Source organism: Orbilia oligospora, assembly GCF_000225545.1.
Source record: "Orbilia oligospora ATCC 24927 unplaced genomic scaffold scaffold00110, whole genome shotgun sequence".
Classification (NCBI taxonomy): domain Eukaryota; kingdom Fungi; phylum Ascomycota; class Orbiliomycetes; order Orbiliales; family Orbiliaceae; genus Orbilia; species Orbilia oligospora.
This window is the reverse complement of record NW_011645667.1, coordinates 970143-993956: the sequence shown is the minus strand read 5'-3', so window position 1 is coordinate 993956 and position 23814 is coordinate 970143. Positions and strand designations below refer to the sequence as shown.

Below are 23814 nucleotides of genomic sequence, written 5' to 3'. Positions count from 1 at the left end.
GCACTGACTGTTAAGATCTCTAGGAATAGGGTCTTATATATAGTACATCTAGCAAAGGCAATTACTTTGGTGGTACTAAGTAACTGATCGTCTTCTTGTGATCCCACACATCCGAGGGCCGATATCTATGATCAACCCCTCCTTAAGCTCTCTAAGAGACTGATCTTAGATGCGTATTAAGCCACGGCTAGATAGTGCTCTACGTGGTACACATATTCTGACCAAAAATGATCGGAAGGCCTTTGATCCGGTTTCTTTTGTGTTACGAGGGACGACATCGTCATGTTTGGGGTAGCAACAGGGATCTTGTACTTAGGTCGAGCTCGGCTTCCCCGCATTTCGCTTGCAGCTTGGCCGACTAGTGTTTCGGGCCCACCGGCCGGCATGCGGGTTTCGAATGGAGCTGCCTACATATTTAGTTTCGTATTTCGTGGTACCTAATACGACGGCCGAACGGATGCACCAATGCAATCTATCTTTCTTTTTTGAAGGAAAATTTGAGCCATGGCTAAGTGCTCACTTAGTTGCATATTCATGGATTGTTTTTCCGGGAATCGGGCGGTGTAACATAGAGGATGGAGGGGTTCCCACCGGCAATAGCAGGAGGCAAATGCATGGGAATATATGTACATACGCATGCAATATCAAAAAGATTGAAAAGTGGCCGTAGTACTGCGTGCATGCATATTGGTCTCGGACTTGGGTGTATGAAAATTGTACAGCAAGGCTTGGCTTGGGCTTGGCTTGGGCTCTATCGCCTAGTTTGGTGCATCAATGGCCATTCCTGCATATTCGATCGGTGTCGAGGATCTGGTGACAACATAACTTAGCCGACTTCGAGATTGCTCCAAGAACAGTTTGCAACTCAAAGAATACAACGCTCTCCGAAAACCCAATGGCTAAGGCGAATATTAGGCTACGTTATTTAGCGATGTTACTAACATGCCCTAATAGACGATACGGCGGTTAGTTTGATCTCGAAAAAATTCAGTAGAAGTAGCCATTTGACTTCTCTGTGGTTTTTTTGCGGATTCTGCTTAGCGCCGAAGGTCAAGAGCAGATTATCTTAAACAAGTATAAAACGTTTAAACAAACTCAAGAAAGTGTTACACCGGAAATCTAACGTATGCAATATTAGCTTAACTGTTTAATACCAATCTTATTACCGATGACAGTGAAGGGGCAAAAAGAAGGGAGATAGGGAGAATCACAATTGTGCAAAGGCGTCCCCAAATTTGTTAAAACGAAATTTGACCTACCACTTCTAAATATAAACGGTTCCCTTTTAATTCCTTGCTGAGGTGATTGATAATAATGATCAACTCACCCAAGATACAGAACCCTCATCGAATTTGGCGTATCAACTGGAATTCTAAAGCGCCTTCAGGGCCGTTTTTGTACTGTTAGATGTAGTAAAGTGCTTTTACAACCTCTGCGTTGTATTGGAAGATACTGTAAGACGTAGATGCTCAAGTATGAACCCTCCCGGATGTGCATTCTACCGGTGAAAGACAATTCGATGATCGAGTCTGATAGATAACGGAGCATCTAATGTGAGAAACTGTATATAGCGTGACTGGTGGTATACATCTTTGAAGGGCACCGACTACCTCTCGTGATGAAAGCGGGCTTTCCTGAGTCGCTCTATTGTACCGGGACACTACCACCTCCTGTAGCAACAGAATAGTGCCGTTGTAGATTCCCTCGCCATGCCAACCTCCTCATCGAGCGTAAACGTAAACCGCACGCAAATAACCCTTAATAGGCACGTACTTCTCGGCAAACATCTTGTCTGTCAAAGTTTCCCTCATGTGTTCTAGGACTGTTATAAAAGCTCCAGACACCTTCTACTCCTTATCCAGCTCCTCTTTTCCATTCATCACTTCTCTATACAGTCAGCAGCATTCCCATTGTATCTTAAAGATCGTGCATTTCGTATTCTCCAATAATCAACCAGGCTCTATCCTGATCTCTCTTCTCTCTTCTCCTTTCGCCTCTTTCGTATCCTTTCTTGTCATATAATCCCAATAGTCCGAATTATTGTTGGGGAGTGGCTTTGAGGGTTGCTTGGCTTGTTCTTTGTTCTGTCTCCCTCTGTTTCTTCTCTATTCCCTCCGAACCGACGTCTCCTTTAGATTCCACGCGTTTGGATAACGTTCTCGATATCTCTTTGGCATCGAAATACGCTACTGAAACGAACATTTTTTCTGTGATGCTTCCACCGTAAGTGTTTGTGCTTGTTGAGGCCGGTAGCTATGTGCCGCTGACGGACCTTTAGGCAAGTTATTAGGGGACCGGCCCCTCGAGGCGTTTGCTGGGCCTGGCGTAAAGGTTTCTGCGCCAGAGGCCCGGATTGTATCTACCGACACGAAGAAACCTCACATACTCGGTCCGACAAGTAAGTCCTATCCTTATCTTCCTCCCTCTTCACCTCCCAGGATCTAATGCTCCTGTTTCGTGTTAGCCGAATATGTCGATGGGAATACGCCACGAGGTGCCACTCACGCGGAGGTTGTGGCCAGAAACACCTCCAGCTCACCGTTTCTGGAGTTGCAGCGAGGCTAGACTACTTCAGGTCCTTTGGTCGGAGTGGAAAGGACTTGACGCAGCGAGATCTTGCTGAATTGCTTCGTGTTGCCATGGGGCTGTTCGTTGATGGTGATCAGGAACTCCGGTTCCTTGTCGTCTCGACTCTCTCATTTGGGTGGCATTTGGAACAAATGAAGCTTTGTTTACACCCAAGCTTCTTGTTCCAGCCCTATCCTCCACAGATTAGCTGGCAGGATCATGTCGTCCCTCTCTTGCGGATTATGTCAGACCCAGTCAACACAATCCATGAACCTAGCATGGAGAGTCTTCGAAATCTGTACAGAGTCGCTCTTGATCCTAGGCGTCATGCCTTCTGGAACCGTGTCATGAAATTCATCGAAGACTCGTTGAGACTATATCCGTTTCGTGTTGCTTCTCAGATCACCGGTGTCATCACGATCATGCTCCTAGCCATCAAGTTTGATGAGCAGAACTTGAAAAACCCGATTGTCCGGGAGTCCGTTCCTTTGCTCGTGCGAAACCTTGAGGCTTTGCGGGATATCTATCAACATGGATATCTTGCTCCAGTTCTGTCTGAAGCACTTAACACCCTGAAGCTTACAGTTGCCGGGAGGCTCCCAATTGTTAAGGCTATGATTACCGTCACCAATCAAATTCGTCGAGGTGATCGACCTCGTGGCTCTAGGGGTCTCGCACCAGATGGACCTGAGATAGCAGATACTTTTGGTAAACAGAAGAGTTCTAAGTTGCCTGTGGAGCCACTTGAACAGCGGCTTTTAGCTCTCGCGACGGATAACTTGATGGCAGGCTACTTACGAGGCCTCTCAGGGCACACTGTTAATGGTGGCTTGATCGCCGGGATGGGGTTCGTCGACAATGATGATGTTGATAATCAACAGATTGGGACGGAAGACCTAGAAAAAGAGCAAGTATATTCTTGGTTGATGAAATCAGAGAGGTTGGCCGCTAATATGATTGCTTCTGGTAGGCTTGAGAAGATTCCATACTCACATGGACGTCACGGCGACATCGATATCCGGCCGAACCCCGGCGGCATATTCAGTATCGGGACTCGTAAAGGTAAGATCCAATGTTTGGCCCCTAGCACAATTTTTGATACCCATTAGCGAAAAACCTCGTTTTGACATTCATGATGGTGTAGATGCAGCGAAGCCAATGGTTTTTACCAACGACGCCGGCGACGCTTTGTTTCAGCGCTGGAAAGAAAGGGCTGCCGATCCCGCAAAGCTGAACCTCGACTGGGGAAAACATGCCAACGCCAACTCCATGAAAGATTTCCTTCAGTTGACTTTAACACTTTTTGTATCTGCTTCCACAGAGACTCGACTCCAGTTTATCTCGGAGTGTCTTTTAAAAGACGAGTATCTGGGGAAACTATGGGAGTGCCTCAATGTCAAGTTGCCAACAGACGGCATCAACCACCCCTCTCCAAAATACAGCGACCACGTCTCGACCGTTATTTGTATAATGTCGCACCCAGATGTTGTCGGTCGTCGTGAGTTCCATGCTGTTAGAAAGGAGCTGTCAGGGATGTTTGTTTCCATTCCTAATTACCTTTACGGTATCTTGGAATACATGAAACTTCACTCCAGAAGCAAATCTAAGAACACAGAAATGATTGAAGCGTGCGTCAAAGGCATTGTTCTCATTCTTGAAGGTGTTTTCAAGTTGACTGATCCCCGGAATATTCCCATGGAGTTTCGCTATGAGGCCAAGGAGTTCGTGAAGTTTGCGATCTCTGTAGAGAATATTATTCCTTGGGCTAACAGGACCGATTCATTGACAACTGAAGCAGTCCAGAGTTTCATGAGAGCGGATGAAAAGCTCTTCCCTGAGTCGAACCCACCTAAAATTTGCAGTGATCGCCAAAGGGATCGAGCCCGAGAACAAGCTCTTATTGATAGAGGGACTAAGAGGGGAGATATAACTGCAAACGAGATAAACGAGAAAGTCAACGATCGCGTCAAATCTGGGCACATTGTAATACCAGTGGACTCGTACCTTGATGAGAACAAAGAGGCGGTTAAGAAAGTTTCTCGGCAAGAAAGACAGCTCAACAGTCGCCAGAAAGATCACGAAGAGGGCTGGGATGATGGAACACCCATTATCCATCGAACCGAACATGATCCTCAAGATAGAAAAGTACCCACTGGGGAGGTAAAAGAGGAGTTTGAGAAAGAAGCACAACCTATGAATGATACCGAAGCTTTGCAGTATCTTCAGAAGATTAAATGGGGATCTGAAAAAGAGAAGGTGCTGGAGGCCGAATCCAGGACCCTACTTCATGATCGTGCTCCTCTCAGAGAAAGGGGCTTCGCGGTTGTCGACCAAACTGACAATGTTAACACTTTTGAGTAAGTACCCTTTTGAGTTTTGATATTCTTATCCTTTTGGTTCAGTGGTGTGCATCGAATGTTGAAGTTCTTTTTGCTTCTTAATTTCTTTGTTTGCGCCGCAAGTGCTAGCTGAGCGGTGCTACTATTGATGGAATGCCGTTGCGGAAGTTGTTGGGTTGCTTAGTGGAGTCTACACGATGCCGATGTTGATTCGAGACTGGTACTAATACGAGTGTCTTCTCGGCGTACAACTGGTACCGGATTGATTTCAAAGACTTCACACGGCTCGGCGTAGTATGGGAGGCTTATAAATACCCTTCTATTCCCATCATTCTCCCTTCTCTCTTTACCAAACCTCCTCGCCTTCTTGATCCCTCCATACCATCGCCAACAATTCTGTCACATTATTCTGGGAGTCACAACTACCCGTTCGTCGGAATCCAAAATAGGATCTCCTGCTCTTCATACCCCTAGCCCAGTCTCGGACTCAGCTAGTATCCCCTCTTCCTACGACGGTGCTTTTGGCTACTCTGATAGCTTGGCAACGAATGTTCCGGCGCGTGGGACTTGAAGGCATCGTAGTCTTAATTTATCTTCGGGCTCCGGCCCTTGAGTTCGAACAAGTGCTCAAATCATCTGCTTCTCTAGCAAGGAACAAATGCTAATGAGGTCTTTTCCTGTAGGAAACAAAAGAAACAGCGATCAGTCATGGATGAACAGCCCTTCCGTAATAACGGGGGCTCGGTCCTTGATGGAAACCAGCCCGCTGGTGTGAAAACATGCTCTCGGTTCCCAAAACAAGGTCCGAGCCAAGAACCCAGGGACGATAAATGCTCTGGCGACTCTGATTTCTCAGGGTCGCCACCAAACTGTGGGTCGGTGTTGACTTACATGTCAAAACGGGGGACATCAGTCCCGCTAGATGAATCCGTCCTTCAACGACTCTACGAGTTCCAAACCGCAGTTCAAATAATCCCGCAAGAGGCTGAAAACCAAGATTTGGAGCGTGGTAGGTACGCTGAAGAAGCTGCGTCGTTGCGGAATAACGCACATGCGCATCAAACAGATCTTTGGGAAGAGGCTGGAACTGAGTCGCAGCCGCGATCTACTGAGTCTGTAGAGATTGAATCAGGCGGAGAATATATCAGCGTCTCAGAGCCATTAGCTCCACACGCGAATGGTGTGAAGTTTGGCCCCCGTCCCCGAGATAAGGCTACTGCCGACTATTATCGGGCTATCCACGGGACTGGGTATCCCAAGTTCCATCTTGATGATCCCAACAAAACCTCAAAGCCAGCCACAATAAATCCCTCGCCAAGAACACAAACTGAGGGTGATGGTCAAGAAAAGGACAGAAAATATCATGGGTGTCGGATCGACATGCAAGTGCCTGGCACGCACCATAAAAGCTTGTCCCCACGAGTACATCGAGGTTCTAGTGAGGCGCATCATGCCCACTCAGCCGAGGAGCATTTGGCAGAAAATGGAAGCCAGGTCCAAAGCTTAGATGTAGAGCAAATGATGAGTCCACCAGCTGAAGCAGAACATACCGCTGATTGCCAGAAAAGAATTGGAAGAGAGCTAGCGGAGAATCAGTCGGCTGGTGCAGAAAAAAAGGAGCTTCAGCCAACGCTCGTGGATATTAAGCATCCCAAAATAGGGTCTGCAACGGCACCACCAGTTGGGACCACTCCCAAACAAGAAATTTCCCAGGGTAAAAATAATAACGGTTCCGCCATCCTGAATTGCGACGACAATTGGGTTTCTTTGCCACCCCGTCCACTAGCGACAAGCAACAAGGATCAAATTGTTTGGCCAAACCCTCAGCTGGAAGCCGCGGAAGCGGAGCGCGGGCGACCCATTGGTCGTCTCACTAGCCACCACGACCAGGACTTTCTCCCTCGTCGTTTGTCAGAGATACGAAATCCGAATGAACTCAAAGAATACCTTCCTTGTGGTCATACCCGAGGTTTGAACCGCAATGAAAGCTACTGCAACGAGAGGGTTAGCAAGAAAACACCCTACTGTGGCCACGAAGCTAACGTGGAGTGTTCAAATCCGATGAGGCGTTGGCAATGCAAGACTGTTTGTGGAGCACCTCTCCCTTGCTCCCATTATTGCAAAAGGGAGTGTTTTCAGTGCCTCTATGAAATCAAGATCGACAATACTCCAGTCTGGAATCACAACCCTTGCCAGACTTGCATGAAGATTCATGCTGCAGAGGAGAAAAGAAGGAGGCTAGGAGGGAACAGGAAGAAAACCAACGCGACCAACGTCGCTGACCGTGCGCAAGCATTAGAATAATGCTTGACGTTGACTTGCTATTGAAGGCTCAGATGGCGTCCCTTCTGATTGATATTATTTTCCTTTTCTGCGAGCCTTCTACTAGGCCTCAGCAGCGACGCCTAGGGTCTATACTACTTATTTGCCGTTATTTATTTGTACTAAGCATCGAAATTCTCTCAGCCGTACGTGTAAGTACTATGTAAAGAATAATGCTTTCTCTTTCCTGCTCGCATCTATTGGTGCTAACCACAACTTCCCTATGAATAGGTTACGGCGGGAGCTTTTGGAACACCGGCTGGCCTCGGGGCTTATTCAATCAATCTCATTTCGCATTTAGTTTTATGTTGCGGATGCTGTTCGCTTTCCACCTCGAATGAACTGAGCTAAGCTGGTTTAGTGTCGAGACTGAATGAATCCTGCTAGTAATAATTTCAAAATTTTCCATGGAGCGAATATAGCCATTCTCGCTGTATTTCTGTGATTCTTTGATCAGCGTAGCAGCTCCAGGGCCGTTCTGTCAATTATTCCCTTCATACCAACATTACTTTCCCTCCCCGTTTGTTCTCTTCGCACCATGAACTCGCTTTTTACATTAAACCCAAGGATATCCTTTCTCTCTTATTTCCCCATGCTTTTAATTTTAAATAAACCCTACATTACTTCCACGTACATACTTTAGCTAAATTCTATTCCCAAAGCTAGTCTATGTGAACACCAGATTTCCAATTACGCGAAGAAGAAAAAACGCTTTAGATCTTCCAGGTCTGGGTACGAGACAAGCTTTAGATCTATATAGATTAAATTATACTTCCCTCGAAGCTGGATGAGACGGCTAAAGATCTTAAGAAAGAGATCATGGGAATTCCACTTCTTGGGTTATCTCATAGGACTAGCACACCTAAGTACGTCCACTTCTAAAGCAGATAATTTGCATCGCTTATGGCATATGCTCTCGTTGTTTCATCATATCCTAGCTATAGAATATAGAATAAACCAATATGTGGAAGTTCGAAGTCAGACTTTATCTCGTACAAATTCAATGCTTTCAGTTATGTGATGTGCTCTTAATTTTGTTATGAGACCGATAAACCTCCATTTTAGGAAATAAACAAACGGGCAAACCATGAAATGCCACACAACACATCTTAATAGTCCTCGCAACAGTGAAGAGAAAGCTGATAGTTAAGACTGAAGTCCTGGAAGATGCACTGTGTCTTATAATATAGTCCGATTTATACCTAGCATAATCCTGAGGTCTATCTCGCCACTGACTGGTATGTTTCGACTATGAAAGCGCGTGGAAGCCGTATTGTGGTGGTTTTCCAAAGTATGCCTGATCTTTTGGGGTGGCCAGGTTACGTTGTAACTCATCACTGGATTCCTCCTTTGGACAACCAACCCAACCTATCACCAACCCACCACCATCATCACCGCTCCACTGTATCGTCTAACATAGAACTTCTTTCCATACCAGAGATCCTTCGTTACTCTTCACAAGATGCCTCTCACGCTTCTTACCCTATTAGACCCTAGTCAACCAATTTTCTACACGGGAATCTTTGACCATCTAAACGTGATGGATACCATCAGTCTACTCTCAACATGCCGTCAAACCATGGCACTCAAGAGACACATTTTCAACGTCAACGCGTTGTTACGACCATTCTTCAAGGATCCTGTCCAATTCCGTCAGATCATGGCCGACAATGATTTGATTGTTGGAGGTAGTGTGGCTCTTCGGCTTTTCAGTCGCGAACACTGGGCTTCAAATGATCTTGATGTCTATACCGAGTCTCACGAAGCAGTACCAATTGTCGCTGCGTTTCTTGAGAAAAAAGGATACCGCTTTGAACCTTACTTCTGGCAAACAGAAAGCCTCAGCGAATCACTCAGCAGAAGGAATAGGGTTAGGCCAGATGTTAATGGGACTTATCAACTTAGTAACGCGCACAACTTTATTGCTGGAGCTAGGGGATCCCCCTATGGGATTGAGCAAATCAAGGATGTTAGTGGAATGAATAAGCCATAGCTAGTGGCTCTGGTACCCATTTTCTAATGCGAATGCTAATCAACTATTACATAGATCTATGCTTTTGTCAACAAAGGGACGAAAAAGAAAGTCGAGGTAGTCCTGACCAGGGGTAGCGTTTTAGAACTGATCTTTTCATACTACGCTACTTTTCTGATGAACTTCTTCACTTATCGTACTGCATTCTCCCTTTTCCCATGGCCGACTTTCCGAGACAAGACGGGCTTCTTCGTACCTCCACAAACGGGACTCAAGGAAAAGACGATGAAGGGTGTTCGGAAGTATCGCGATAGAGGGTATGAGATCCAACTAGTATGGGATGTCCATCATACCCAAGTGAATCATTTGCGTATTCGAACCGTTGGAGATAGTGATACATGGTCTTTGCCTCTTGGCACGGATGGGATTAAGATACCGTCTCGCGAAAGAAGGCTATCGGGCAAAACGTTCAGCCTAATCTTTCAATGTGGCATTTGGTCGGGTCAAACTTTCAGGTTTCGATTTGCTAGAATTCATAAGCAATCACTTGAGGAACAATTGCGTGAGGCCGATCGCCTAACGCTAGAGGTGCCTAAATATCGAAGAGTCGTTTAAGTAGTACCCTCATGCGCCTATCTTCGGCGAGTGTTACCAAACTGTTTCCTCAACCCTTTCTACCAAAATGTGTTGTTTGCTGAACCACACCAAACGATATTTGGAGATGAAGTGAAGATGGGTGCAGTCAAGTTTAGCAGATGCAAGAGGCATATCTCAAATATACTTATCGACGAGGAGGCGGTCAAGATCTATTATTCAGCATTTACTTTACACTGATAGTCCAGGGCATTCCTCAATTTCACCTCACCCTTAGGCTAAGGCACCCTTCGGCGCCTTTCATTTCTTTAACTTCGAGAAGCCTTTCTTTTTTCCCGAAAGTTCTACGGGTAAATATATCCACTAGGCTGTGAATATTCCAGTGCGTTGTTTTTGTGGGAGACGTTTCCAAGGTTTTCTATCGTCGTGACGTTGAGATTCATCCTTTTCTCTCCCGTTCACACTCCCACTCTCCCAAACTCCTGTGACCATTACTGTACTCACCATAGATATCCTACACCCAGGCAGATAGATCCTGCGGCTAATTAATCGACGATACTTTTGTTTTTCAAGTCGTCAGAGGGGGGCTTCAGTCTCAACGTTATAGGGTCTCGGTCTCTATAGCTCTATCGTGATAGCTTGGATCTGGTAGCTGGTAGATAAGGTGCCTGATATCTTAGCGGGGAAGTTTGTGAAGGTAACACGAAACGAACTGCTAATTTTGGCCAAGAAAGACTCCCTTCCAACACATCCAGACGTTGCATCTTGCGCAGCGCTCGACGGAACCTCCATCCGCCTTCCAACATACTAAATTACCTGGACACCTAGGTAATTCGTAGTTCAAATGGCGCCCCTCGGGTTTAGAATGGAACATTCAGTTCTAGAGCAAAGATCAAAGAAGAAAACGGCTCCCACAATCCTCGACATCCTAAACGCAAACCTTGAGCCATGTTACTCTAGAATCCTAGACCACCTAGAAATCCCAGACATGCTGCATCTCTTCTCAACCTGCAAGACAATCCACAGCATAACTTACTGCATCTTCAACATCGACACCCATCTCCGTCCCTTTTTCGAAAATCCTCTAGTGTTCCGTCAAGCGATGGCGGATAATAATCTCATAGTAAGCGGCAGTACGGCTTTGAAATTATTTACCACGGAGAGGTGGGTTTCGAAGGATTTGGACGTTTATACGAACTCTAGGGCGGCGTTGAAACAGACAGCTAATGTGGTTGAGAAGGAAGGGTATAAGTTTGTGCCATTTTGTTGGCAGTCTAAGAGTCTTGAGGCTTCGATTGTGAACACTCGAACGACTACTTTGAAGAAGGAGATGGAGCAGAATGCGGAACTTCAGGATAGGAGGGTTATTCGGGAGGCATCTAATTATACATATGATGGGGCTCAGATACAAGACGTGAGTTGCCTTTCTCTTCTTGATAACTATATTAGTAACTTAATAGTGGACTAAATATTAATATGGCGTATCGATTTAGGTCTTCCGCTTTAGTAAAGAGCCTGAGAATATCCATATCGACATCATTCTAACACAAGGGCCCGCATTACTTTCCATCCTAGAAGGTTATTACTCAACCTACATAATGAACTTCTTCACCTACAACCGAGCCTATAACCTGTTTCCCTACCACACGATCCTCAAAAGGGAAGGTTTCAAAACCCTGACAGAAGTTTCTCAAAAGCGAGAAGAAGCTATGCAAAAATACCAGAAACGTGGTTATAAGATTGTAGAATACGGAAACTATCATTCTTGCAAAATGCAATGTCCACTTCGCCCCCACCGAAGAGTGGGCGACATGTTTACATGGACAATCGATCTACCCATTAACAACATTAGAATCCCGACTAACTCCATCCCAGTTGAAAATTACACCTTTCATATCGTGGGCCATTTAAGTGACAGAAACGAGAAGGGAGTCAGGAGTTTCCACACCTTACCGAATCTCAGTCTTATGATGGAGGTATTCCAGCATCCGAATTTGGAGTTCCCGTTGTTGGTGGATAAAATGGCGTCGGCGGGGAGTTGGAGGGAGTTTTTACAGTCTATGCTGGCGAGGGTGGCAGCGCAGGAGTTGGTGCAGTTTGACATGTTACTAGCAGATCCTTTGTTACAACGGGATGCGATTATTAATGGGAGGCAGAAGTATTTTGATAAAGATGTTGAAGGGTATTATCGGTTTTGGTATCAGTATCTTATGCCTAGAGAGACCTTGTGGCTTGGGCAGTGTCCGATGTTGGAGTAGCCGTGGGGCTAAAGCGTGTGTGTTCCAGTGTTTATATCTGAAGCAATATCCTTAAATACTATCTATACTACACTTAAAAAAGATATTACAGTTGCTATTGTATTTTGAACCTCAAGATTATATCTCAGGTCAATCGCTATTCTGTAGACAATTCTAAGAGTCTCCCGTGTGTTCGTTACGTCGAAAAATGTCATAAGCTTTCTATGTGTGGAAATCTATGGTGGCCATTTGCAATATTAGGTATCTAGCACCCTACGCCCATATCTCTAAATATGTTCCACGGCATCCACATAACCTGCCATCCTCACAGCCTACCATCGCCAGCCTTGTCTACTAGACAATCGACACCTCCTTACCATCGTTCATTATCGCCCATTGCTCCCATACAGAGTCTTTTATCCTTATTTCTTAGATTAAAAAAACTTGTTGAGTCATTTAGGTAGCTCTACAAAGTCCCTTGTAATTATTGGAGATTGTGCCATCACTAACAATACAAAGCTAGTACCAACCACTACTACCAAAAATGCCTCTTGACGCCCTTCCAGTCCACCTCCACCGTCACATCCTCTCCTTCCTCCCCTGGCAATCCCACATCCCCGTCTCAGCCACCTGTCACTTCTGGAATAAAATCCTCCAAGAAGAAGAATTCAAGTCCAAACGCTACGGAACCTTCAAACCCAATGACCTCCTCATGCACCAGGTCCTCGTCAACCCTGCCGTTGGGTTTAAAATGAGCTTTTACGAATGTGGTGCCAGGGGTGCGTTAGTCGGTATGGATTTCTTTACCACCGAATTCGCGAAGGGGAAGGAGACGTCGGCTATCCTTCGAGCTATGGCAAATACTCAACTGAGGGAGTATAATTGTATACTCTACGATCCATTGTTCCTCAAACCCCAAGAAGAACAGGGACAAAACAAGACCACAGATATGGTCGTAAAGTCCACCATGAAACTTAAACGTTCGAAGAAAAAACCACTCTTCTTCCACGAAAACAACAATAACACGACTAGATGGCCAATGAGCATCAGAATCGGTATCATCAACGAACCAAATGAGTCGGGAGAGGACCTAGTCAATATCAACATCGCAGAGGGCTCAAAGAACAGAGATTTGACTGTCGGAGAGCTTCTTGAGGGTATCGCTGAGGCCGTTACCGCTACAGGGCCACGCAAAAAGTTGGACTACATCTCTTTCGAACTTGAGATGTGGCAATGGCTTCCGCAGCACCACTTTGGGATTATTAGGAAGACTAATGATCCCTTCATTCATCATCCTTTGATGAAGGTACTGCGACCATTGATTAGAAGTGGTTGGCGTGGTAAACGTGCCCGTCTCGCTTGGAGGCTCAAGCGTGCTGCCAAGAAGTTCTTGGAGATGGTAAGCATATCTATATTAATCCTCAAATCACCGCTTGGCTCGCAAAGTTAACTTGTTATTTCTGGTTCGTATAGCAGCAGTGGAATGACGCAAATGAAGATGAGACGAATAAAGAAATCATCAGACACGTCAAATCTATTCGTGTGGGAAAGAAACATTGAGTATATTAACGAAAACAGCTATGATAGTATAGACTGATTGCAGGCTATTGTATTGGGTGATTATAAAAATTTCCCAGTATACTGACTACTTGAATACATGTCGCGACAGGTGTTATATTGGATAATCCCGATTTCTTTTTAGCCATCCTCTTGGAAGCCATACCATTTCTAACACTTAATTTAGAATGGTAATTGGCTAACTTCAGATTAACCTCAAGCCGTTTATCTAATAGACCTCTACCAAAACCTCCCAAGATATTCCTAAGAATCACTATCCCTCACCATCCCACGTCTCTAAAACCCTCTCCAAATCCTCGTTTTCCAACATCACAGCCCCAAAATCTCACCCACTTACTAATACAAGGCCCCCAGTCCACCAAAACCGGTCCCCGGCCCGCCAAATTTAGCCGAAACCTCCACCTGAACTGGGGAACCGATGTAACGAACCCCAAACTATATTCCAACGTCCTCTCTCTCCACTCCAAAGCAAGCCTAGCATTGACACCACACTCAAAGACCCAACCACGTGAACCCAAACTTTCCCATGTTGTCATCCACAGGGAGGGGATAGAATAAGCATATGCAAGATATATGCAGGTGCGCTTGTTTCAATTTTTTGAGCAAACATTATAGTAGCGAAGTGATATGCATATGCCCCGTAGCTAGTTTATTCTAACTACCGAATACCTGGGTTTTGGTCAACCTTAATTGGCCGGTATTACGAAAGGTCAACCCTGCATCAGCGGTGACGATATAACGTTACTTTCAATATTTAAAGGCCGACGGAGTATTTCTATTACTTATCGGCCGGTATTTGACTCGATGTGGCTGGTATATATATCTACTAAGATAAGTATTTAAGTTGGAATCTATCTACATAGACTACAGAAGTAGTATCATATCTAAATCACAATCTCACTCCCCCCCTTCCCTCCATATCAAATCCAATCCAACCGACTGACTACCACCGCCGTCAAAATGCTCTTCTCCAAACCTCCACTAACCCTTCTAACCCTCCTCCTCACAACCGCCGACTTAACCCTCTCTACCTCCTCCCCAAGCCCCTCCCAACTCTCCAACCGTTCCAAGAAGTTCTCAATAGGCATAGTCCTCTTTCCCGGCTTCGAACCCCTCGACGTCATCGGTCCCTTCGAAATCCTCCAATCCGTAAGTTAAATTCCCCCCAAACAAACAAACGAAACGAAAAGACAAACTAACTTTAGATCACAAACCCCAGGTCTCAGCCTACTACCCCCAAACAATCTCCTTCATAGCCTCCCAAACCGGTCCCATAACCTCCCGCTGCCCACCGCACGTCATGGTCCCCGGCCAACCCCCCGTAAACCTCGACCATCTAATCTCCGTCTCCCTAACCGCAACACATACATTCGCCACAGCACCACCGCTCGACATCCTCCTCATCCCCGGAGGAATGGGAAACATGGTATTAGTAGAAAACAACGATACATCGATAGAATCATTCATCAACTCACGTTACAAATCACTTTCTTATCTATTAAGCGTATGCACCGGTAGTGTTTCCCTAGCCAGAAGTGGGGTGTTGAAGAATAAGAAAGCTACTACGAATAAAAGCTTTTGGGGGTGGGTTACACAGTTTGGAAATAATGTTAAGTGGGTCCCCGCGGCGAGGTGGACGCAGGATGGGAAGATTTGGACGAGTTCTGGGGTGGCCGCGGGGATGGATATGACTTATGCGTTTTTGAGTAAAGTGTACGGGAGGGTTGGGGTGGTGGATAATGTTATGAATGCTATTGAGTATGCCCCGCATACGGATCCTAAGTGGGATCCCTTTTCGGTGGTGTGGGATGTGAGTTTATACCCCCCCCCTTATTTGCTTTCTGCTGTCGATGTCTCCACCTTTCGTTTTTACCTTTGTGGTTTTCTCATGATGTTATATCTTTGATATCTAACGAGTTATATTATTTAGGTCCCCGGCGCAGACCCCAAAAGATCTTTGGAGAGCTGTGTTAAACCCGTTGGGTTTTAGTCTAGAATAGTCCAGCGTCTTGTAAAGGATTTATTAAGCCGTTTATAACGCATATAGAGTAGAATATAAACGATTTGTAAAACATACTGTATGATAGAACTCCATGGTATGTTTGTTCAACGTATCAACTATTGTACCTAAAGTACAGATAACAATAAAGAAATTGCGGTAGTAACTTTATGCTCTCATACATAACTCGTCGAACCCTATGGTGACAGGAAAACATATAAGCACCGAATTTAGAACGGTGATACTACAAGGAATTGACGCGGTCTAGTTTAACAGAATCTGGGGAATAAACATTACTATCATACGAAAATTATTGGCATGCTAGTTTAGTAAAAGGTAGCTTCTCGAACGTAAGAGAAAGGATGACTATAAGAATAATACATAAAGCGAAGAGAACGCGAGAATGTAGCCAGCTAAAAAGTTATGGGATGATAAAAGGAGTATTGAGTGAAGGCCCATAGGCCTAAGGAATAAACGCGATAACCCTGAAAATAATCAAGTTGAAAAAAAAAATAGGTGGGATGGATGAGCGACTTTGCGGGTACTTGCCCATAAGACCACTAGTAGCATAACCAGGGACAGAACGGAATGCTGGACGTAAAGTTAGGCCCGAATATTTAACCTTAGATATTTGCAAGATCCATCGGGTCAATAACCGTAGACATGGAACGCCTGCTGATTGCACTCTCATCCCCGGAAGCACTAACAATACTCTCCCTCCGAAGTCGGCTTCGGCTTGTAGTACTGAAGAACACCTCCTCGCCCGTCTCAGTACCCCCGTCGCTATCCGTATCAACACCACTATCACTCTCAAGGCTGCCGCATTCATCTGGGCTGCTTGCATCTTCCGGTTCGTGAGCAAACTGACAATGGACGGCATACTCGCATTGCGATAATTTCTGATCAGGACAAATGAAGCTCGTTGCATGTTTAAACAATGGACGAGGCTGTGGATCACGGCCAACCTCGCCAGGGACCTGCTTGAAAAAGGCAACAAGACCGGTTTTCGCAATGAGAATGTTCATCAAAGCGTGAACCTTACTCCAGCGGTGGTAGCTCTGAGGATCGTGACTAACATGAGCAAGCCCGGTAACACTACTTCCACTGGGCGTGCTTGTACTAGTGTAGTCCGCTCCTGGGTCAGCACGTGCGAGGGCCGGACGGTATTCTTCCGAGAATATTCGGAGGAAACGGAGCAATAGATGTTGGAACAACCCATCGACACGTGGAAGCTGGTTTGCCTTGGCCAAACCAAGCAGGAGACGGAACATGTTCTCAGTGGCTTTTCTGTACAACTTTCGGTACCCCGAGCTAAAGCGAGCTCTCTCTTCGTGAAGGAGGTAGAAGTTGCGAAGTGTATTACGAAAAAATATAACAAATTCTCCAAGACCCCAAAGCTTTTTGAAAAGTGCTCCCATAATATTCTTCCAACCAGCTTCTGCATCCAAGTCGTGCTTGACAAGTTTATGGCAGAGGGTTTCAAGAAACGGGAAAAGGTGTGAAAAAATGCTAATATCCTCCGCCGGATCAGAGGAGAATATATGAAGCTGGTCTTCGGTAAAGAATGCCTTAAGAGTGATGAAAGTACCATTGGCTTCCATTTCAGCAAGGCGGGCAGCTGGACGGACGAGTCCAAACTCGAAAAAGTCAGAAAGCGATTGGATAGCTTCTTCGAGTGCGTGGGATGGGATGTCATCAGATATCGAGCCTGGAGAGGGCCCGCGATCTTCTGGTTGAGATTCCATCCCATCGTCTTCCTCTTCAGGCTTCTCTGCCAAAGCTGACATCTTTTTCTCCGGGAATGCTGCGATAGGTGTAGGCGGTTGATTTGGAATAGTAATTACCGCTAGAGCCTGTCTCGGCGTAATCTCATCGAGTTTATTTGGAAATTTCTCCTTTTCGACGAGCTTTTGCTCAATTTTTGTTGTACTAGTGGCACCCACCCGAATATTCTCTTTTTGACTGTTTGTAAAGTCGATCGGTCCGGACCTAAGCAGTTCCGCCAAATCGGAATTAAGGGGTTGTGGAGCGGTTTGAGAACCGTTGGCGGACTCGGTATCAACAAGATCCACACAAACTGTCTGAGTAGTCAGGATCGGCTGGAAACCCGCAGTTTGCTGGACGACTGGGGTCTGCTGGACGGTAGAAACCTGCTGCACGACTGGAATCTGCTGGACGGTTTTGGTAGTGCTAATAATTCGTTAGTTTCAATCAGGTGCCACGATCACATAGGGACTTACTCCTCTTTAGCGTTCTTACTGTCATCTGAAAAGACCAAGGAGACGCCGTCATCATAGTCAACGACGTCTAGGTCTGGTGCGTCCCTATCAATAAACTCGACACGCTCCTCTAAGAGGTTCTTACGGATGACAAGCCCAAGTCTCTCTGCAACAGCATTCGCCGCGGCCATTTCAATATCGGCGTGGGAACTATGCCAAGCAATAATTCGACATAGTTCGATAATGGCTTTACTAGTCTCCTTATCTAATTTGTTAATGGGGCTGAGGCTGAGCATGAAGCGGGTCATGCCGACAACAAGCTTAGCCGCCTCAATATGAGGCTTTGAGTCAGCTGCGAACTTGAGACCATCTTGAATGTCAGTACTCCAGGCGACGAAAAATTTCTGGTTTTCGACGAATACGTCAGCAATAGTGAAGACTTTACTCTCCTTCTGGTTGTAGGCCTCGAGACGCGGGTCGGCAATAATTGTTGCGAAGGATCTAATGGCATCACAGCTCAGGTCACGACCATCAGGAGTTCGAAGTTTCAATGTCTTCCCAATCAAGAAACTTCCTTCCTTACGCATCAGGGACTCAAAGATGAAATCAACCTTCCCTTCAGTTAGGAACTCCAAAGCTTGGTCCCAATAAGCCGTTAGATCTTGGACGGTAACAATCTCGCGCCGGCTTCCAAACTTCGACCACAGCTCCATTGACTTGAACTTTTTGTCAGATTTCTCGGCATGCTTGTCTACGAGTCTAGGACGATGGGAGAAGAAACACGAATCATCGCTCTCTCCAGCACAAGCTCCAGTTTGAACCCAGAGAGGACACTCCAAACGTTGGATATCGTCTAAGCGGTGACGCTCGCCCTTTAAGTAGCTACTGGGTGGGAAAAAGCGGGACAGGTTGTATAGAGATATTAACTCGGCCAATTCGTCGAAGACAGTCTCTTTCGGGGGCCGCGGGCTCACATTCATAGCGGAGCTTTGAGGGGCGATACGACCATCAAACCAAACATCGCAGGATTGTTCAATGAAACAAATTAGCCAGTAGTCAGAAGCCGAGAATCCGACGGTTTCTTCGTGATTCTTCGAGAACTTGGCCATGTTTAAGAAACAGTGAAGCATGTCAACGAAGAGAGATGGCCAGTCGATATCGTCGTTATCTGAACCCTGGAAACCAATGAAAGAGGCAACTCCGCGAGCAATGAGGTAGATATTGTACAGCTTGGCCGGAAGAATATCATCCAAAAACTTCCTGAATATAGCCTTGACCGCTTCATCGACCCTCCAGTACGATTGACCCAGCAGTCTTGCGAGTGGAACGAACCGCGTGAGAAAGATGATAACGCCAAAAGTATTGCTCCCGCTTTCGTCGGCCATCAAGATGTTGGTGACGTCTAGAAAGTGGGTATGGGCTAAGGGCTCGGACATCTCTCGAACCGCGTATCGCTGGAACTGGGGCTTGTGATGGTTCAGTAACTTGGTCGCGTAGTCCATCATTTGGCGACGCTCCAGGTTCGTCAACTCAAGTGGGCACCTGACTGGGTGCCTAAACAGCGATACCATGTCCCGTTCGGCCTGATTCGAACAGATCGGATCGGGGGCATTCCATCTAGTGATGGCTGTAAAAACCTTTTTGTTAGCTTTTGTACTATATGAACTTGATTGGGAAAGCTTACCGGGTGGCGGTGGCGGTGGTCGTAGTCGTGGCGCCGTTGTTGGTATTGGTGCTTTTGGAATAGCAGCTGTACTCTTTGGTTCCGGCCCTGAGCTAAGAGCCTGGCCACTCGCCGTTTGGCTAACCGGACGGGTGGGTGCGGGGATTGGTTCCACCCGTTGAAGTGATTGTTTATCTGAATAAAGTATCAGTAAGACCTGCCAGCTAGGAGCGGGCTCAGTGGGCTTACCGGCAGCCTGCTGTGGGGCACGATTCCCTGTTTGGCCAGCTTGAAGGGGCTTGCCGTTACCATCACGTTGGTGGCGGTAGCGACAATATGCATTTTTGCAACTGCCGGTCTCTAGCTCACTCGGGCAGACAAACTTGCTAAGACCGCCAATATCAATTAGTTACACCGGGGATAAATTGTAGAAAGAGAGTAAGCCCGTACCGTTTCTCATGCGAGTACATGCAGTTTGGGATTTGGCAGGAACCTCTTGCCCTCATAATGGCGCAAAGCGTCGTCCTATAAGGCTTTAGTATGATTCAGACAATAATGGTGGTATGCGAACTAGAAGACGTACGCCATGGCATTACGAATGTCTCTTGGAACGTGAGACATCGTGTCTAATCGGTTTGTAAAAGTAGTTTAGCAGCTAATCGGTCGTTAGCAATAGCTCGGCCGGTAGCAACGGACGGACGAGAGGGAGCTCACATGGTCAACTGTTGAAAATGCAGAAGAGAAGTACAAAGTACCTAGCAAGTATGTTAGCAACGTAAGTCAGTAAGACTAAATGGGAGAGAATTGATAGAAAGGGATAAGATAATAGAAAGATTGTGGAGAGAATGTAGACGTATAAAAAGGTAGACTTTTGCTCAGCATAGAATCTCTTCCGAAGTAGATGCTAGGAGAAACTTACTTTCAACGTGCGGTTTTCAACGATATCCCAGATCAGTGAGATGAGAAGGGAGGAAGGAGAAAAGAATATTTCGATCGATACGAAGTCCAAAGGATAAAACCCAAGAGATAGTTTTGAAAGTAGTAGTCTATTCAGACTAGCTAATGATGGAAGAGAATACAGGAAGTCCTTCAAGTCTAGAAGGTTGGAGAACGAGAAGCAGGCGAAGAGAAGAGTAGGAAGTGACGCTAAAGAGCAGCGCAGCTAGATGGCCGAAGTCGGTAGCTGGACGAAAATACCGCTTAGGTTGCTTGGGACGATAACAAGGATTCAACTCTGTTTTGATGGTTCGTTGCAGGACGTAAGGGCATAGGAAGGGAGTTTGTGGTGATGCTGATGATGGTGGTTATGGGGAGAAGAAAGAGCAAGAATATATGTAGAAGAGACGATGTAGAAGAAGATGAGAGGAGAGGAAGAGGAAGATGAAGATGAAGAAGAGAAAGAGCTTAAGAAGAAAGAAAGAAGAGATCTTTAAGTACCCACCAGAAGGACCAATGAGGGAAAAGTTTCCCTAGCAGCAGGACCCGACCTGACGGGACCACACGCCGTTGCGATGCAAGGGACGTCGCAACGATCCCAACTGAGAGCACGCTTATAGCGGGGCAACCTAACTCCACGCCACGCCACGCCACCCTGGAGGAGCTTTCAGGATACAAATCAGTGCTCTTACTGACTCCTTCCAGGCACTTGCCGTAAGAAAGCAAGCTAGTAGCGATGGCGTAAGGGGTGGGGATGTCAGGTTAATAATTGGAGAGTTGAATATCTTTGTGGTCGGTTAGAATACTTGAAGGTGTAGGATAAGGTGGTTGATGAAAGAGGAGAGATGGAAGTTGGCCTTTTAGTTCGAGGAATACCTCTTCAGCTTCCCCGCAATATTATTCAGCAGCCACAATTGTTCGAGTCTAGCCTTGTGTTACTGAACACCTTGAATTGAACTTCATCCATATCACAACAAAGATAATTTAAACTTGAATTCTTCATTACCAGACCCAGAAGAGAAATATGCCGCTGACTGACAGGTTATTCGTTCCATTACTACTCAGGACCTACCAAGATAGATGCACTCTCTCCAAACTACGAAACAAAATAGATCATGCATATCCTATTATTCCCAAATCCCGGTCGACCTTAAGTTCTTTAGCAAGACTCCATTGACTATAGAAAACGGCGCTAGCGATATATACTAGTAGTATGTATAGATTGTGAGAGAATGGGAGAACTCAGGAGACTATCCCTATAACATAAATTACGTACTTCTAGATCTAGAGTATCGCTTTGGCCTACGTAGCTGTAGGCTACGCACACATATAGATACATATTATCGAGCTCAGTAAGTGCTCCAAGTGAAATGCGTTACTGGATCGAATATTCCATACGTGAGTGCAGTTATATATCATAGGTATAAAATGTAAAAGGATGCTCAAATTGGCGATATATATCGATAGCTATAAGTTAAAGATAGCCAGATTGGCGCAGCCACCGGCTGATGAAATAGTGGCACGCAAACATGGCCAGATATTGTTTATCCTTAGCCACTTAAAAAGATAACCCATATGTCAGGGTACAGAGTTAAAGCACACTCTTAATCTCCCCCCTAATGAATAAACTCTGCACATTACACCACCCAGCCAAGCCCTCCTTCCCATTCTCCACTCCAATTCCGCTCCCCTTCCACCCTCCGAACGGCGCCACGCCCGTCCCACCCAGATGTTGATTAATCCAAACGCTTCCCGCCTCAATCTGCCTCGCAATCCTCTCAGCCCTTTCCAAATCTTTCCCCCAAACTGATGCTCCAAGTCCCATGTCTGTATCATTAGCACGCCTAATAACCTCCTCATCATTGTCCCAGGTTACAACCGGTAATACCGGTCCGAACGGTTCTTCCCTCATAATCTTACTGTTTTCGTCGGGATTAAAAACAATAGTAGGATCGATAAAATACCCGCTCCGTCCTTCTTGATCTTCGGCTTTGTATCTGAACCTCTTAGTGTCGCCACCTAGGATTATATCTCCGCTGGTCTTTTTGATATCCTCGATGAAACCTAGGACTTTTTCGTATTGCATGCTGTTATTCACTGGGCCCATGAACATGCCTTCTTTCATCCCATCCCCGACTTTTAGACCCTTGACGACAGATACAAGGGCGGTTGTAAATTCCTTAGCGATTGAGGAGTGGACGTATATTCTCTTTGTAGCGATACAGATCTGCCCGCTGTTGAAGAAGGAATAGAACGCTATCTGCGCTGCAACGAGTGGGACATCAACGTCTGGAAGAATAATGGCGGGGTCTTTTCCTCCTCTATATAAATGAGTATAAAGCAATTAGCACGGTATTCCCAAAATGTGCAGAGATAAGGAGGAGACTTACAATTCAAGAGTAACTCTTTTCAAAGTCTTACTACAACTCTCCATAACCTTCCTTCCAGTAGCAGAACTTCCAGTGAAAGAAATCTTATCAATCCCCGGATGTGAAGTCATCCAAGGTCCAAGATTATCGTCGCCTGAAAGAACATTGACCACACCAGGTGGGAAGAACTGTTGCGCAAGTTCAACGACCTTTAACCCAGTGTATGGTGTAAATGGCCTACTCCGTTACAATCAGTATATAGTAAATATACAAAAGAATGGAAAAAAAAGAAGAAAGAAGAACTTACGAAGGCTTACAAACGACCGTATTGCCCGTTAACACCGCATGGCCGATCTTCTGCAACATAATCGCCAGGGGAACTAAACCAGTCAGTTAATGCGCAGGTTAAAGTTTGCAGATACAATTACTCACAATTCCATGGAACAATAGCCCCGCCAACCCCTATTGGTACATAACGTCTAATAACCTTCCTTCCACCTTCTTCAACAATAACCTCATCTTCAAGTTTAATGGTCATCAAAGCTTGTACCTCTCTGGCTCCAGCCGCCACCTCCGATAATGCAAACATCAACTAGAAAAAAACAAAAAAAAGGTCAGCTCCCGGTATGAAGTATTACATAGAAGAAGAAGGGTAGATATACCGGCTTCCCCTGCTCCTGCACCAACAACTTCGCAAACTCCTCTTTCTTCTCTACAACCGCATTCAGAAGCTTCAACAACGCATCCTTCCTCTCATCCCAGGGCGTAGCAGCCCACCCCTTCAACGCCCTTCTAGCGGCACTAACAGCAAGATCTAAATCCTCTTTTGTAGACACTGGAACCGGTGCATTTGACTCTCCCGTAGACGGATTAATAGAAAACCGCGTTTCAAGTGTCGTCGTGGGTTTACCATCGATGATATTTCTGAAGTGTCGGAATGTGAACCCCTGTTCCCTGTCATCTACTGGACCCCGGTTAGACATTTTTCTTGGAAATTCAAGATGTGTGTTTTTGATTT

At 45.8% G+C, this 23814-nt stretch overlaps 7 protein-coding genes across 7 annotated transcripts; 5 read left to right on the top strand and 2 right to left on the bottom strand.

Moving 5' to 3' along the window:
* Positions 1–2212: 2212 nt before the first annotated feature.
* On the top strand, positions 2213–7211 carry AOL_s00110g283 (uncharacterized protein; the record flags this gene model as incomplete). The annotated part of the gene is made up of 5 exons (XM_011126973.1): positions 2213–2223; positions 2279–2398; positions 2465–3630; positions 3713–4925; positions 5591–7211. The coding sequence occupies 5 exons, from the start codon at positions 2213–2215 to the stop codon at positions 7209–7211; spliced, it is 4131 nt and encodes a 1376-aa protein (XP_011125275.1).
* A 1480-nt stretch (positions 7212–8691) lies between these two features.
* AOL_s00110g282 (uncharacterized protein) lies at positions 8692–9816 on the top strand (the record flags this gene model as incomplete). Its single annotated transcript, XM_011126972.1, has 2 exons — positions 8692–9198; positions 9277–9816. The coding sequence occupies 2 exons, from the start codon at positions 8692–8694 to the stop codon at positions 9814–9816; spliced, it is 1047 nt and encodes a 348-aa protein (XP_011125274.1).
* Positions 9817–10639: 823 nt separating this feature from the next.
* AOL_s00110g281 (uncharacterized protein) lies at positions 10640–12053 on the top strand (the record flags this gene model as incomplete). Its single annotated transcript, XM_011126971.1, has 2 exons — positions 10640–11209; positions 11289–12053. 2 exons carry the CDS (start codon positions 10640–10642, stop codon positions 12051–12053), a joined length of 1335 nt encoding a protein of 444 aa, XP_011125273.1.
* Positions 12054–12576: 523 nt separating this feature from the next.
* Positions 12577–13592, top strand: AOL_s00110g280 (uncharacterized protein; the record flags this gene model as incomplete). The annotated part of the gene is made up of 2 exons (XM_011126970.1): positions 12577–13431; positions 13506–13592. 2 exons carry the CDS (start codon positions 12577–12579, stop codon positions 13590–13592), a joined length of 942 nt encoding a protein of 313 aa, XP_011125272.1.
* A 978-nt stretch (positions 13593–14570) lies between these two features.
* On the top strand, positions 14571–15600 carry AOL_s00110g279 (uncharacterized protein; the record flags this gene model as incomplete). The annotated part of the gene is made up of 3 exons (XM_011126969.1): positions 14571–14759; positions 14830–15420; positions 15541–15600. The coding sequence occupies 3 exons, from the start codon at positions 14571–14573 to the stop codon at positions 15598–15600; spliced, it is 840 nt and encodes a 279-aa protein (XP_011125271.1).
* A 632-nt stretch (positions 15601–16232) lies between these two features.
* On the bottom strand, positions 16233–20112 carry AOL_s00110g278 (uncharacterized protein; the record flags this gene model as incomplete). Its single annotated transcript, XM_011126968.1, has 6 exons — positions 16233–17799; positions 17850–19455; positions 19513–19686; positions 19741–19877; positions 19942–20016; positions 20075–20112. The coding sequence occupies 6 exons, from the start codon at positions 20110–20112 to the stop codon at positions 16233–16235; spliced, it is 3597 nt and encodes a 1198-aa protein (XP_011125270.1).
* A 1906-nt stretch (positions 20113–22018) lies between these two features.
* AOL_s00110g277 (uncharacterized protein) lies at positions 22019–23779 on the bottom strand (the record flags this gene model as incomplete). The annotated part of the gene is made up of 5 exons (XM_011126967.1): positions 22019–22748; positions 22818–23033; positions 23104–23176; positions 23229–23388; positions 23459–23779. The coding sequence occupies 5 exons, from the start codon at positions 23777–23779 to the stop codon at positions 22019–22021; spliced, it is 1500 nt and encodes a 499-aa protein (XP_011125269.1).
* Between the last annotated feature and the right edge of the window lie 35 nt (positions 23780–23814).